At 42.6% G+C, this 14,341-nt stretch overlaps 1 protein-coding gene across 1 annotated transcript in view; it reads right to left on the minus strand.

Moving 5' to 3' along the window:
• Window positions 1–14,341, minus strand: part of LOC116973736 (proprotein convertase subtilisin/kexin type 5-like) — a 111,713-nt gene that overhangs the window by 63,581 nt on the left and 33,791 nt on the right. Inside the window, exon 3 of the mRNA XM_033022046.1 lies at window positions 9,733–9,807. Within this exon, the coding sequence (XP_032877937.1) occupies window positions 9,733–9,807 (75 nt within the window). The remainder of the gene's footprint in view (window positions 1–9,732; window positions 9,808–14,341) is intronic.

Here is a 14,341-nt window from a genome sequence, read left to right on the forward strand (position 1 = left end):
GTATATTGGTTGCAAAAGGATACGAGAGAGACAATGATATTTCCCAATATAAATTGTTCGATTAATGGGCATGATCTACGCTGATTATAATAGATTCTTAGGACATTAAACATAGAATCATAGAAACATAGAAAGTGGGTGCAGGAGTAGGCCAATCAGCCCTTCGAGCCAGCACCGCCATTCAATATGATCATGGCTGATCATCCAGAATCAGTACCCTGTTCCTTCTTTTTCTCCATATCACTTGATTCCGTTAGCCCTAAGAGCTATATCTAACTCTTGAATACGTCCTGTGAATTGGCCTCCACTGCCTTCTGTGGCAGAGAATTCCACAGATTCACAACTCTCTGGGTGAAGAAGTTTTTCCTCATCTCAGTCCTAAATGGCCTACCATTTATTCTTAAACTATGATACTTGGTTCTGGACTCCCCCAACATTGAGAACATTTTTTCCTGCATCTAGCCTATCCAATCCTTTAAGAATGTTCTATGTTTCTATAAGATCCCCTCTCATCTAAATTCCAGTAAAGGAAAAGAAGCAATGGCAAGTCATGGGGAAAAATCAGTCATAAACTCACTGATTGGCAGATCATGCTAGAAAGGCCAACTAGCTTGTATTTATTTTGTCTTTCTAATTGGATGTACAACTGAAAAGAAAGGCTGGGCAGTGACATGGATAAGGGAGCTCTGGCAAAAAACTTGCATGCGATTCTGTATCTAATAGAGTCATAGAACCCAGAAAGAATCTTATGGTTGATTGCAGAATTGTAACAAAGTAGAAAATCGTTTTAAAGATGAGCATTGCCATTTTAGAACAAAAAAGGCATTGATTCTAAAGTTCAGAACTGAATAAGAAACATTTGCGATCCATAGTTGGTAAGTCATCACCTCCTGGAGTGGTGAAACAGAGCTAACATTTCAAATGTCAATAAACTGAAATATTAACTCTCTGTCTGTCCGTCTCTCTCTCTCCCTCTCTCTTACTTGTATGTTAAACAAAGAGGAAGATGTTCCTCTTTCAATTAGGAGTCTTGCTGAAAGATACCACGCAGCAAAGTTATCAAAATTAAAAAAAAATAAAATTATGGAAATCCTCAGAACATCAGGAGGCATTTTACAGAATTAACAACTTATATCAATGATCTTTCAGAAGAAGAAGAAAAAGTTGGAAGGATAGAAACGGATGTGATAAAATAGGTAATGTTGATAATACATCATATCAAAGTATCTCAAAAATCATTAATCATTCTCCTTCCGCTGTAGAAAATGCATATTTCTGCAAAATAACGTATTTTCCCAGTTCAGATGAAAGGTCATTGATTTGAATATTAACTTTGATTGTCTTTCCACAGTCGCTGACTGACCTGCTGACAGTTTCTGGTGTTCTGTGTTCGTTTCAGATTTACATCCTTTGCTGTATTTTGTTTTTATATTTTTCCTCTTTGCTGTATGAATTATTAATCCTCCATTCTCTCAAATCCTTTTTATCTCCCTTTTCCTCTCACACTTCCCCACATCCAAAGACTCTGTGTTTAAGTGTACAATGCCTGCCTCTGGCTGACACCTGGATCCTTATCACACCCTCTCTAAAATATTCTAGGAACACAGACAATTAATTTCATACCAGCCAGGCAAATGAGAAGACTGAGGCCACCTGCTCAGCTACTTCCACTTGTCATCAAAGCTGCATTCAGAAGCTGATGCTGGGGATAATCAAATAATGGTGGGGGAGGGGATGCAGCTTGTTGGAGTGGGAGGAGAATTGGTGAGATTTTCAGATGGTTTGACCAATGATCTGTCACTGAGGAATGAATGCCACGGAAAACTAGTAAATGATTTGTTCATAACCTCATCAGCTCAGATACTTCAGATGTACATTTGTGCACTTTCTCCTCTGGCAGCTGATTGAAAACCATGTCTGGTATGATAAGATTTCCAGACTTTTGTGTGATCTTGATATTGGCTGAGAAAGAATTGTATTTTCTTTTCCCCTGGAGAGGTATTTAGCACAAAATTCTCCCTAATTATAGCTTCACACATATTAAGAAAGATAAAGAGTAAAGCAGAACTTTTAATGCAGATAATAAACAGTAAGTTGACTCGTCTTGCATCAATGATAAAATTATTTTTTTACTGGGTTTAGGTTTGCAATAATGTCAGTTCTTCCACAGGAAGGGAAGTTAACGAATTAAACTGTTAGTCAATAGTTTAGAGTCAATAGTTCTGTGGCTGGATAATCATTTTGTTTTGAAAGGACTTCAGCAATAGCCCTGGTGGATAATAGTCAGATATTTAGGTCCAGCATATTAATCCTGGTAGTTCACAGTCAGAACAGAGCTTTCTTCTCTCCACATTTGATGCAGGCTCCTTTGGAAATGACAACAGAAGAATAGGTTGTCCTGAAGTATTGCAGAAAAAGAATGGTGCTTTCAAAAGATTTCACGCCATCTTCAACACAAACCTGTCTCCCTCGCACAATCATGTTAAACAGTTAAACTGACAGTCCACTTCCTTGACAATTAAAAGACTTTTGTATATCGTCGAGATTTGTGAGAAAAATATTGGGTTTGCGCCACAGCTGTAAAATAAGCTGTAAGGCGAGGCCTATCCTTCTGATTGAACAAACACCCTTTGGACAAAGTAGTATCTGAACAAAGGATTAGAAATTCTTTGATGTGATACACATGAATGAATCTGAAAGCTTCCAACTAATATGACTATTTGGGAGATAAAAATAACTAAGTTATATCGTGGTTCAAGATAGGTGCTTCACGAAAAAAAAATCTTAAAGCTTTCATGGAGCTTTCAAATCTTGGCATCACTGTGTGGTTTGTGGCAATTCAGATGAGATTGAATTTAAAACCTTAAATCTAGTAAATTAAAAGCAAACTCCCATTATACCGGAGTAGAAATAACATCAGAGAGAAAGCCCCTGTGTAATCTATCATGGCACTTCCAGAGTGTAGCAGAATCAGACGAAGAGCCACCTAGCAATGCCTTACCAATGAAAAGGAAATGTTTGTCCTCATAATAAATAAAGACAGCCTTTTGCTTTTGGCCTGCACTTGGTTTGCCCTTGTGCCTGCGCAAGCCAGAATTATACAGAGAGGTGAAGGGCAAATCTGCAACAACTGAATTCCTTAACAATATCAGTGAAGTGGAAAAGACTAAGCATCGGCAAACTCCATGGCAAACAGCAATCCCACAACATAAAACTGCAACCGCACAAATACATCGTTGACCCAAACAAACAGGGGCAAAATTGATTTTGCTTTCTCAGAACACACAAATTTGAATTCCTGTTTTTAACCTCAAGTTTGGAGTCAAAAGTCAAGAGTGTTTTATTGTCATTATGACCGAAATGGAAATGTTTCCTTGCAGCAGCAGAACAACAGGGTTGTGAGCACAGTACTCAATAGATAATATAATAAAGCAAACATCGAAGCCCAATGTCCCTAGTGTAACCAAGGCAGTTTGTAGTTGGAGTTTGTATATCTTCTTCCCAATGGCAGGAGTGAAATGAGAGCGGTGCCAGGGTTGTACGAGCCTTTGGTGATGTTGGCTGCCATTTTAACTTGCTTAAATAAACTTTCTTTGAAAATAATTTCATATATGCAACTGGTTAACTTATATGGATGTGTTTGTTAAAATTGTACAAAGAACTATAGTGATGGAATCTTGGGCAAAATACAAAGTGCTGGAGGAACTCAACGGGTCAACGGCAGCTTCTGTGGAGGGAAACGGACAGGCGACGTTTTGGGTCGGGATCCTTCTTCAGATTTAGATTGATCTGATGATCTAATCTTCTTCAAACCTCAGACATATCTGAAGAAGGGTCCTGACATGAAACATTGCCTGTCAATTCCCTCTTCAGATGTACCTGATCCACAGGGTTCCTCCAACATCTTGTGTTTTGGAAAAAAATCATGCCGTGGAATTTCAATCTTTGCAATTTAAGGGTAAAAAGTCTAAACTACCCATTCTTTCTGTGCATGTTTTTGAAGATCTACACTGCAAATTCTTTGGGTTAACCAGTCTCATTAAATGTTGGTAGAATTTCAACCTGTGTAAATAAAGAAATTATGGCTGCTTATATTATGTAACAACTTCATACTCATGGAAATCTTGGCCAAGTACATAATGCCCCTGTCCCACTTAGGAAACCTGAACGGAAACCTCTGGAGACTTTGCGCCCCACCCAAGGTTTCCGTGCGGTTTCCAGAGGTTGCAGGTGGTTGCCGCAGGTAGTGGAAGCAGGTAGGGAGACAGACAAAAACCGTTTTGGCCGTTGCAGCACCAGTGAACCGTTGTCTCATTCCTTGCCCAGCCACTTTCAGCCTTTGTGCCCCGGGGGCACCTCCCACTGCTAACATTGAAGGTGCGGATGATAAGACCCCCGGTTCTTCTTCATGGCTGTTTGTTTCAGTTTAGTGTTTCAGCGCACGTCCTATACTTTAGATAGAACTGCAACCTGGCCAGTTATTGCACTATCTGAGCCTGCTGCACCCTTTTCTCGGGTACATATTCTCTGGAAAATGCTACTTTGATTTAGTGGCGCACCACAGATTAAGTAGATCAAGTATTTCTAGTTGTGCCTTGGAAGGATGCTACAACATGGATAATATCTTAAGAGCCAGTGTCTTGTGCCCATTCAAGATGGAACATGTCTGGATCATGATTACTCTCACAAGCTGTAACTGTTGACTGTTGACTTTGACTTTGTGAGAACATGCCTTTTCTGAGACATGGCTCTTGTTAGCACCAAACACCTCAGCTATCTTCAATACTCTCAGTCTGAATGTGGGTCTTGACCCGAAACATTTCTCATTCCTTCTCTCCGGAGATGCTGTGTGTCCCGCTGAGTTAATTTGGCATTTTGTGTCTATCTTTGGTGTAAACCAGCATCTGCAATTCCTTTCTAGACAGCTACCTTCAACTTCATTTCCTTTTCCAAATAATATTGAGCTATAAACATGAGCATAGAAATTCCAATGCAGTTCTTTGTTTGGAAACAAGGAACTGCAGATTTGATTTGATTTGATTTAATTTATTGTCATTGGCTTCAATTAAGAGACAACTAAATTATTTTTCCCTTAGTCATACAATTAATTTAAAAAAACACAAAAACACAGTAGTCCACAACACAAACATCCCCACAGCGGCACCAAAGTTCCCCACTGTGAGGGAAGGAACCAAAGTCCAGTCAACCTCCTCGCTGATGTTCCCCAATGTTCACCCGTGGTCGGGGCCTCCCGAGCACCCCGTAGTCGCCGCTACAGGCGGCCCGATGTTCAGGCCCTTTCGCCGGGAACGATGGAACCCCGACGTCGAATGGGAGAATATCCGCAGCGGCTTGGACCTCTGAATCGGCCACCTTCCACCGGAGTCCGCGGCTCCCGATGTCCACAGGCCGCGCTGGGCGGAGATTCCTGCTGGCGACCCCCGGCAAAGGGTCTCAGGACTCCGCGATGTAGAGGTCAGCGCCGCCCGCGTTGGGAGCTCCGCACCCACAGCTCCCCGATGTTGGAGCAGCAGTCCAACACTCCGGAGCTCCAAGCGGCAATCCCAGGTAAGGCCTCGCCCACTCCGCGATGTTTCCAGCGCCTCGCTGCCGCTGCTGAAGCTCTGGTCCGGCCCGGCAGGAAAGGCCGCGCCAATCCAGTTAGTAGGCCGCGAGGACGGGGGCGAGGGCGCGACTCAGATAATAGTCGCATCCTCGTTAGGAATTGACTGAAGGACGGTTTCCCCCTTACCATACCCTCTTCCCCCCACGTAAAATACTGAAAACCCCCCTAAAAAAAACATACTTTAAACATAACAAAAAAACAAAAGACAACCAGACTGTGGGCGGACGCAGCCAGTAACAGCGCCACCGGATGTCCTGAGCCACCGAATGCTGGTTGATACTAAATATAGACACAAAGTGCTTTTACTGTGTTAGAAAGTGTGCAGGAGTAGCTCAGGCAAAAAAAGGATGGATGACGTTTAGGGTCAGAACCCTTCTTCAGACTGGGTCCTGACCCGAAACACACCCATCCTTTTTCTCCAGAGATGCTGCCTGATCTGTTAAGTTACTCCAGCACTTTGTGTCTGTTCTTTGTTTCATTTGCCACAGCAGCCATCAACAAAACTATAGTTACAAAGTATGCCACAACAATTTTGATATGCAAAGAACTGAAAGAACTAAAAAACGTTGCAACAAGGACAATATATACTGTATAAGCAGTGCCTATTTACAGTAAGTTTAAAGGGATATGAACCAAATGTGGGCATATCGGACTAGCTTTGATGGGGCATCTTGGTTGGCATGATCGAGTTGGGCCAAAGAGCCTGTTTCTGTGCTGCGTGACTCCATGACTAACTGTTGCCCCAGAGTTCTGGGAGAGAAACTAGGTGTAAATAATTGCTCCTTCTGGCTCAGGATCAGTTTACATCGGACTGCATGAAATTGGGAGAATTTAATGAACTGCTTGAAATTTGTTGCAAGATCTCCAAAAATATATAAAATATTTATTATGATTGAAGTAGGTGCCTGAGCCTGTTCCATTGCCCAAGTGCCTCTGATGAATTAATCCTGCAAACTTTCTAAAACAGTAAAAGGCAGATTTAATTACAGAATTACAGATCATATATTTGTGATCAGAGTGGATAAAAGTTCAAAATATAACTGCCCAGAAATGTATTTAAAAAATGCAAAACACATTATACCCATCATACATTAAGTTTTCACGCTGCCTCCAAATCTAATTTCCACTTTATCCTTCGCTACCAGGTCCTTCCAAGCCAGTCCCTTGTGCAAGGATGAGTGATTCCACCGAAGTTTTGTGAAGTGGAAGGTGCCTTTGTGTGTTCTTTCAAAACATGGTGACCATTACACACACCCCTCCTGCTACAGACATATACACATGAATACAGTCTTGTCCAGGCACATTTCTTTAGCCACCCTTCCTCCAATGCCTCCACACATGGATCTCCTTCCTGCTTCAGTTCCACTCTTCACAGTCTCTCTACAACTCTCCATACAAGTCTCCCTCCATAACTGCATCCTCCGGGTTCCCTAAGCTAAAAGCCTCACTCCCTCTCAGCTCTTTTGCTCTTCAGTCATCTGCTTCTCCATTTGCTCATTTCCTTTCCCTCGCAATCAATCCCCTCTCAATCACCTCACCATGCCCTCCCGCCATTGTCTCCCTTTCTCCTTGCCCACCCCCTGCCTTATGAAAGGAATTTAAGTTCAGTGCGAGCCACAGAGAGGGATGATCCTGCAACGTCCAAGGCCATGTATGATCTCTGCAATGCTATCGGCGATATCAAGAGAGACTACCAAAACAATCTTCAGCCTCAATTTGATCAACTGAGTGGCAAGAGATTGTAGGCAGGCCTGAGAACCATCATGAGCTTGAAGCCAAAGTTAGAGGCGATCTCCTGGCAACAACACCTCTCTACCAGATATCATTAATTACTTTTATTCTAATTTTGAAGATGTAAACAATGCACTCCCCCACACATCTCAGTGGCAGAAGTCTACTTTTGAAAGGGTAAACTCTTGGAAAACAAATGGTGTTTCTGGATGGCTTCTAAAATTGTGCATCAGTTAACTGGCCACAGTTTTCACCAAAATCTTTAAATTTTCACTTTGACAGTCTTCTGCCCATAACTGCTTCAAGGACACATCCATCATTCCAGTCCCCAAGAAAAATAACGTGGCCTGTCTCAATTACTAGCAGCCAATGTCTGCTCTAGAATCAGCCACAATTAAGTGCTTTGAAAGACTGGTAATGGCCCATATTTGTGCCAGACTTATGGACAATCTGGACCTCCTGCAATTCACATGCAGGAAATATGGGTCTATGGAAGACACCATCTCTCCTGCGTAACATTCAGCCCTGGGCCACCTTGACAATAAGGTCAACGATGTCAGGATGTTATTCATTGACTATGGCTCAGCCTTCAACACCATAATCTCAAATAAACTAATTCCTAAATTTCTGGACCTTGGCCTTGGAGCCTTCTTCTGCAACTGGCTTCTAGATTTCTTGACCATTGGACTTTAGTCAGTTAGCATTTGTCATAACACTTCTTCGACCCTGACCCTCAACACTGGTGCCCCTGAGAGTTGTGTTCCTAATGTCATGGTGCCAGGACTCCAATTTACCAAGACACACAAGATGGATATTGGCCTAAGGAAGCGAGGGGGTGAATGCAATCTTGTCCTTATCAATGAAGTTACAGTAGAGATAGGCACTAGCTTTAAGTTCCAAGGCATCCATATCGTCAACAATCTAACTAGATCCCTTCACACTGCAGTAATCAAGAAAGCCCATCAGCATATTCACTTACTTGGGCATCTGCGAAAATTCAGCATGTTCACAAGGATTCTCTTGAACACCGAAGATAGACACAAAATGCTGGAGTAACTCAGCGGTGTTCTCTTGAACACCTACAGATGCACAATTGAAAACATTCTGACGGAATGCATCTCAGCCTGGTATGACAATTACTGTGCTCTTGACTGTGCCTGAGATACAACACAGCAGGTAACAACTGCAGAAACTATTCTAAAAGAGAACTTCATACATAAAGATGGCTTGATTGTAACGCCATTTAGCATGCTAGCAAAACACTGGTAGATCAGCCAGGCCTATGTCAGTTGATGAAACATAAGACTGTTGAGGAAATCGAAAGGATGAAGTAAACTATTTGCACATATGGTCACAAGTTCACAACAATATTGATGGGTGCTCATTTCAATCCTTGTGAAGACAGAGTATTATTTGGGGTAGCAAAAGATCAGTTTCATGGATATTTGGACAATATAATCAGGATCTGTTTGTTGTTATGAATTATAAAAGATGGCTATTCAGTTCCTGGTGAGAGATCTACTGGGATACAGAGGCTCCATGGGTATGAATACTTTTAAATTTAGTTTAGAGATACAGTGTGGGCACAGGCTCTTCGGCCCACTGAGTACGCGCTGGTCAGCGATCCCCGCATATTAACACTACCCTACACACCCCAGGAAGAATTTACAATTATACCAAGCCAAATAGCCTACACACCTGTATGTCTTTGGAGTGTGGGTGGAAACTGGATATCCTGAAGAAAACCCATGCAGGTCACAGGGAAGAACGTACAAAATCCGTACAGACAGCACCCATAGTCAGGATCGAACCTGGGTCTCTAGAGCTGTAAGGCAGCAACTCAGCCGCTGCATTGTGCCTTTGCTACTATGTGGGAGACAATGGTCTTGAACGTTGAGGGAGACAAAGGTCCTGTATGATTAGGAAATGTGGGAGAAAAGGTTCCCATGAGATTAGGACCAGGGCAGTAATTGGAGGTCATGTGGGTTAAGGAACAGGGTGCAACATAGAGCCTCAGAGTGCTGAATTATTGCATTTTGCAATTGTGACCAGAATCAATCTGGAGACAATCATATCTAGATCCGTACAGAACAAAGTTTACCAGATGAGGATATATCCAAAGTAGATATATTTTCCACTGCTTCAAAAACAGTAGGAGAGTCATTCTAACCACAACTATTTACAAGTCAGGGAAATTTAGAAACATTCGAAGTCTACAGCGGGTTTGACAACCAGTTCAGCCATGGGTGCGGCTCAACCAGTTTTTACAGCTGTCATGTGGCATGGGTGCAATCTGTTGCACATCCATTGTGCTGCATCTCACTATTCAGGATCAGGACTGCTTCAAGTCCAGGAAGGACAGAGTCTATACCTACCCTGCAAGTCAGCGGGATGATCTCCTCCATCAGCAAGTTTTGGGACAACATATCTATATTGCGGATGCTGGAAATCTGAAAATTAAAACAAAATAAAATAGTAATTCCCTGCAGGTCAGGCTGAGTGAAATAGAATTAATTCGGAAATATCCTTTGAACGAAACAGGTTTTTCAATGTGGTATCTGCCTATCTTCTTGAGCACACAGGTATTTGCAGTTGGAGTAAAAATCCTCAGACCGTAACCCTAACCAATAGAAGTACCAATATGAACATTTCCGCTCCAATCCTCTGAACTGATAGTGTTTGGCTGAAGAAGGGGCTTGACCCGAAATGTCACCCGTTCCTTCTAACCAGAGATGCTGCCTGTCCCACTGAGTTACTCCAGCATTTTGTGCCTATCTGTAAAAACTGATGACCAGAATGATGCCTGAATTGGAAGTTCTTAGCTGCAAGGGGATGGTGGCCAAACTTGGATTGTTTTCTCTGAAATGCCAGAGGTTGAAGGGAGAGATGACAGAAGTATTGAAAATTATGGAAGACATAGATAGGATCGACAGTCAGAACCTTTTCCCCGGGGCAAAAATATCAAAGACTAGAGAGTATAACCTTTAAGATGAGAGGGGTAAAATCTTAAGGAGAAAAGGATGTTGACCGACAGGTTGAGGGGTCAAAGCAGAAATGAATCGGGCAAAGAAATACGCAAAATGCTGGGGTGTCTCTGTGGGTCAGGCAGCATCCCTGGAATAATGTGGATAGGTGACATTTCTGGTTGGGAATCTTCTTTGGAATCTGGCAGCACAGACGATTAATAGAAGGAGCATGCAGTTTAAAATGCATGATTAGGTACGATTTCTTTGCTCAACATGGTGAGAGCATAAAAAATTCCTTTTCTCAGTAATTAAATCTAAATCCCCATAAACAGAATTGTAAAATAAATTTGTATCTTTGCACTCAAGTACAATTTTAGTTGGGCTATTTAAAGAAAGACAGGCTTGGTTGCACAAGCAGATGCTTTGCTGTTATTAACACGGAATCTGAACACTAAATATGTAAATCCACAATATCCCATAATTGCAGTTTAAAAGGTGAATAAATCATGGTTTCTAAAAGATCTACTACAATTCCGTTCTTCTTTGGGCAGAATGTTAAAGGAAATTGTCTTCTGCAATGATATCATTTATTTTAAAAAATAACACATTTGGTGAAAACAAAGCATCTCTGGCAACATCTCAGAAGCAAATTGCATCAATTAAAAGTGAGATCAGGGACAGAGACCAATGGAGAACCAAAGTGAACTCCATAATGGTAAAACGCTGGTCCTCATCAACAATTACCTACAAAATAATGTTGAATGGCTAATCGGTTCTTCCATTGTGCTAAACATAGAGGTTTAGATCATTCAATGCTCAGTAAGCTTGATACGCACTTACTGCCAACTAGCACCTGCACAATATAGTATTTTACCACACAATGTCAATGCTGCAAACCAATGTCATTGTGGAGCACAATTGCAATTAACAGGCCAAATCATGCAGATTAATAACTGGCAGTTCCAGAGGGAACCGCCAGCTGTCAGCTATTCATGGCTCTGCACCAGATGCACATTGGAAGGTGAAAATCTGAGACAAGCTAGAGGTCAGGTGCCTATGATCCTTCTTCCTGGACTGTCACTGGGGATCGAGGATGACTTGCTTCCACTCTGATGTTGTGGTCAGTGAAGATGTCATTGTGTGAATCCAGACTACTCTGAAGAAGGGACTCGACCCGAAACGTCATCCATTCCTTCTCTCCAAAGATGATGCTGCCTGTCCCGCTGAGGTACTCCAGCATTTTGCATCCATCTTCGGTGCAAACCAGCATCTGCAGTTCCTCCCTACACTACTCCACGGATGGTCAGAAGGTCGTCAGTAAAGCAGGTGGGTGGGTAGTTTGCATAATGGTGTAGATAGACAGCAAATGTCTGGTGAATAAGGATGGGTGACATTTTGGGTCGGGCTGAAGGCAGGGAGTGTGGAGATTGGGGGGGGGGGGGGGGGGGGTGGGAGCTGGAGGCGAGAAAAGACCAGGACAAGGGCCAGCTACATATTATCTCAGGCAAGGTGGTGGTCAATCGGTGGCTACGGAGGCTGTGATCGCAAGAGTGATACAATATGAAGAGCAGTGGAACTGGTTAAATGACTTGGGAGGAGAAAGGTGGCAAGGGGGGGAGGGGGGGGGGCATCTTGCACTGGGAGGCCAACTAGTTCAAGGCAGATCAAAGTGTGACTTTCACCAAGTTGGTGATCTTCCAGCCACACCTGATAAATGCTGTACTCCTTATACCACTTAAACTGGTGTGCCTCCATTTTATGGACTCACGATTCTCAATATTCCTTCTCCACTTTGAGCAGTCATGGGTCAGGGATTCCCAGGAGTCGCTGGGGATGTTCCAATTTGGCAAGATGGCTTTGGCAATATCCTTGAATGTTTTCCTCTATCTACCTGATAAACCTATCTTCTGAATGAGCTCAGGAATAAGGTGCCTGTTTTGTCTGGTGTCAGGAATGCAAATAACGCAATATGCCCAATGGAACCAACTGAGTGCAATTACAGTTTCGATACTGGGATTGTTGGCCTGGGAGAAGATACTAACAGTGATTTCATAAGTAATAAAGCAGAATTAGGCCATTTGGCCCATCAAGTCTACTCTGCTATTCAATCATGGCTGATCTATCTTTCCCTCTCAGCCCCAATCTCCTGCCTTCTCCCAATAACCTCTGACACCCGTACTAATCAAGAATCCATCAATCCCCACCTGAAAATTATCCATTGACTTGGCCTTCACAGTCTCCTGTGGCAATGAATTCCACAGATTCCCCACCCACTGACCCTTATTTTCCCACTGCATTTGGAAGATTTTGCAAGGAGAGTTTTGGTAGCACCTGCTTGCTGTAGATATTCCAGATGTCCAAAGAGTAAAAAAAGATAGGGATCACAGCTGCCCAACAGACGATGAATTTTCGGCCACATCTCGGATCTTCATTTCTAAACAGTCTATTCCTCAATCAACCAAAGATTATGCTCATGAATTGAAGGGAATGGGACATTTCAACTCTAATGTCCACCTTTCACGAGACGTGGCTCCCAAGATTTGGAACAATCACATGTTTTTCTATAATATTGACGTGAACTCGTATTGTCCAACAGCAATGTTGTACAGTGGAGGCATGTTAGTATTAAGTGTTTCGTGGATGTTGAGTGAAAGGCTAATTCTTCACTGCTTCACTGAACGAGTCTGTGATTTAAAAAAAAAATATATATCTCAAAAATAAACTGTATTCATAAAAAGTATATGCAAGAAATTAAAAAAATGTTGCATAGTTTTGTTTTATGTTCACAGTGTGTTGTCCAGTCTACACATTCATATTATTATCAGATCTCTACATTTGGAGTTTTAGTACGTTCTATGTACTAGGTGCTAACACCATTCATGAGCGGCCTCTTTGAACAATACCCGTCGAGAAACGTTTCCACAGGATCCAGCCCCTCAGTAGTTGGTGACAGTAAGACCTTAGGCTGCAGTCCTTCCCCACACAGCCTTTGCAGGGGCTGATCAAGCTTCAGTGCATCACTATACTCCCGCAGCCTGAAAGGTGGCGGGTGGCAGGTGGCACCATTCCATCACAGCCGCCATGTACTGGGAGGCCAACAAGTTTCAGGCAAAATTTGTCTTTCACCAAGTTGGTGATCTTCCAGCAGCACCTGATATTTTTTCACAGTACTCATCCCCGAGAATAGTTATTAAAGCAATGGGCAAAATTTGAATGAGATGCACGGACAGAGTTTTTTTTATATAGATGGTGGTGGGTGTCAGGAATACGCTGCCAGGGATGATTGTGGCATTTAAGAGGCTTTTGGATACTGATCACCCCCTCACTCCTTGCCTCCTTCCACCCCCCCCACCCCTGACATTTTATAGGTGACAGATTCAGTTCCCCTGACAGTGCCTGAGTTGACCATAAATGTCATCTCTTCTTTCAAATTTGCACGTGCCACTTCTAATTAATTTCAACGTAGCAAATGCAGGGCTGTGAGGTGGAAACTCTAACCCAAACTAGTGTCTCTGCTAAACTCAGTATTCAACCAAGGCGGATCGATGACTCTCTGAAGCCAACATCTGGTTGCCCTTCACATGACCTCTCAGCTCCATGCTAGGGAGAATGTTATACCATTATAGAGTCATACAAAATGTGGAAGTAGGCCCTTCGGCCCAACTTACCCATGCCACCCAATATGCCCCATCTACACTAGTCCCCCCTTCCTGTGTTCAGACCATAACCCGCCAAACCTATCCGATTCATGTACCTGTCTAAATACTTCTTAAGCGTTGTGACAGTCTCAACTACCTCTTCCAGCAGCTCATTTCATACACCCACCACCCTTTGTGTAAGATAGTTACCACTCAGGTTCTTAATAAATCCTTCCCCCCTCACCTTAAACCCATGTCCTCTGGTTCTTGACTCCCCTACTCTGGGCAAAAGACTCCATAGTACCATTTACCCGAACTATTCAAATTAACATTGGGCAAAGATATTTGAGCCTTGGAAATCTAATATTTTCAATACCATT

The sequence above is a fragment of the Amblyraja radiata genome, chromosome 5 (assembly GCF_010909765.2).
Source record: "Amblyraja radiata isolate CabotCenter1 chromosome 5, sAmbRad1.1.pri, whole genome shotgun sequence".
NCBI classification, from domain to species: Eukaryota; Metazoa; Chordata; class Chondrichthyes; order Rajiformes; family Rajidae; genus Amblyraja; species Amblyraja radiata.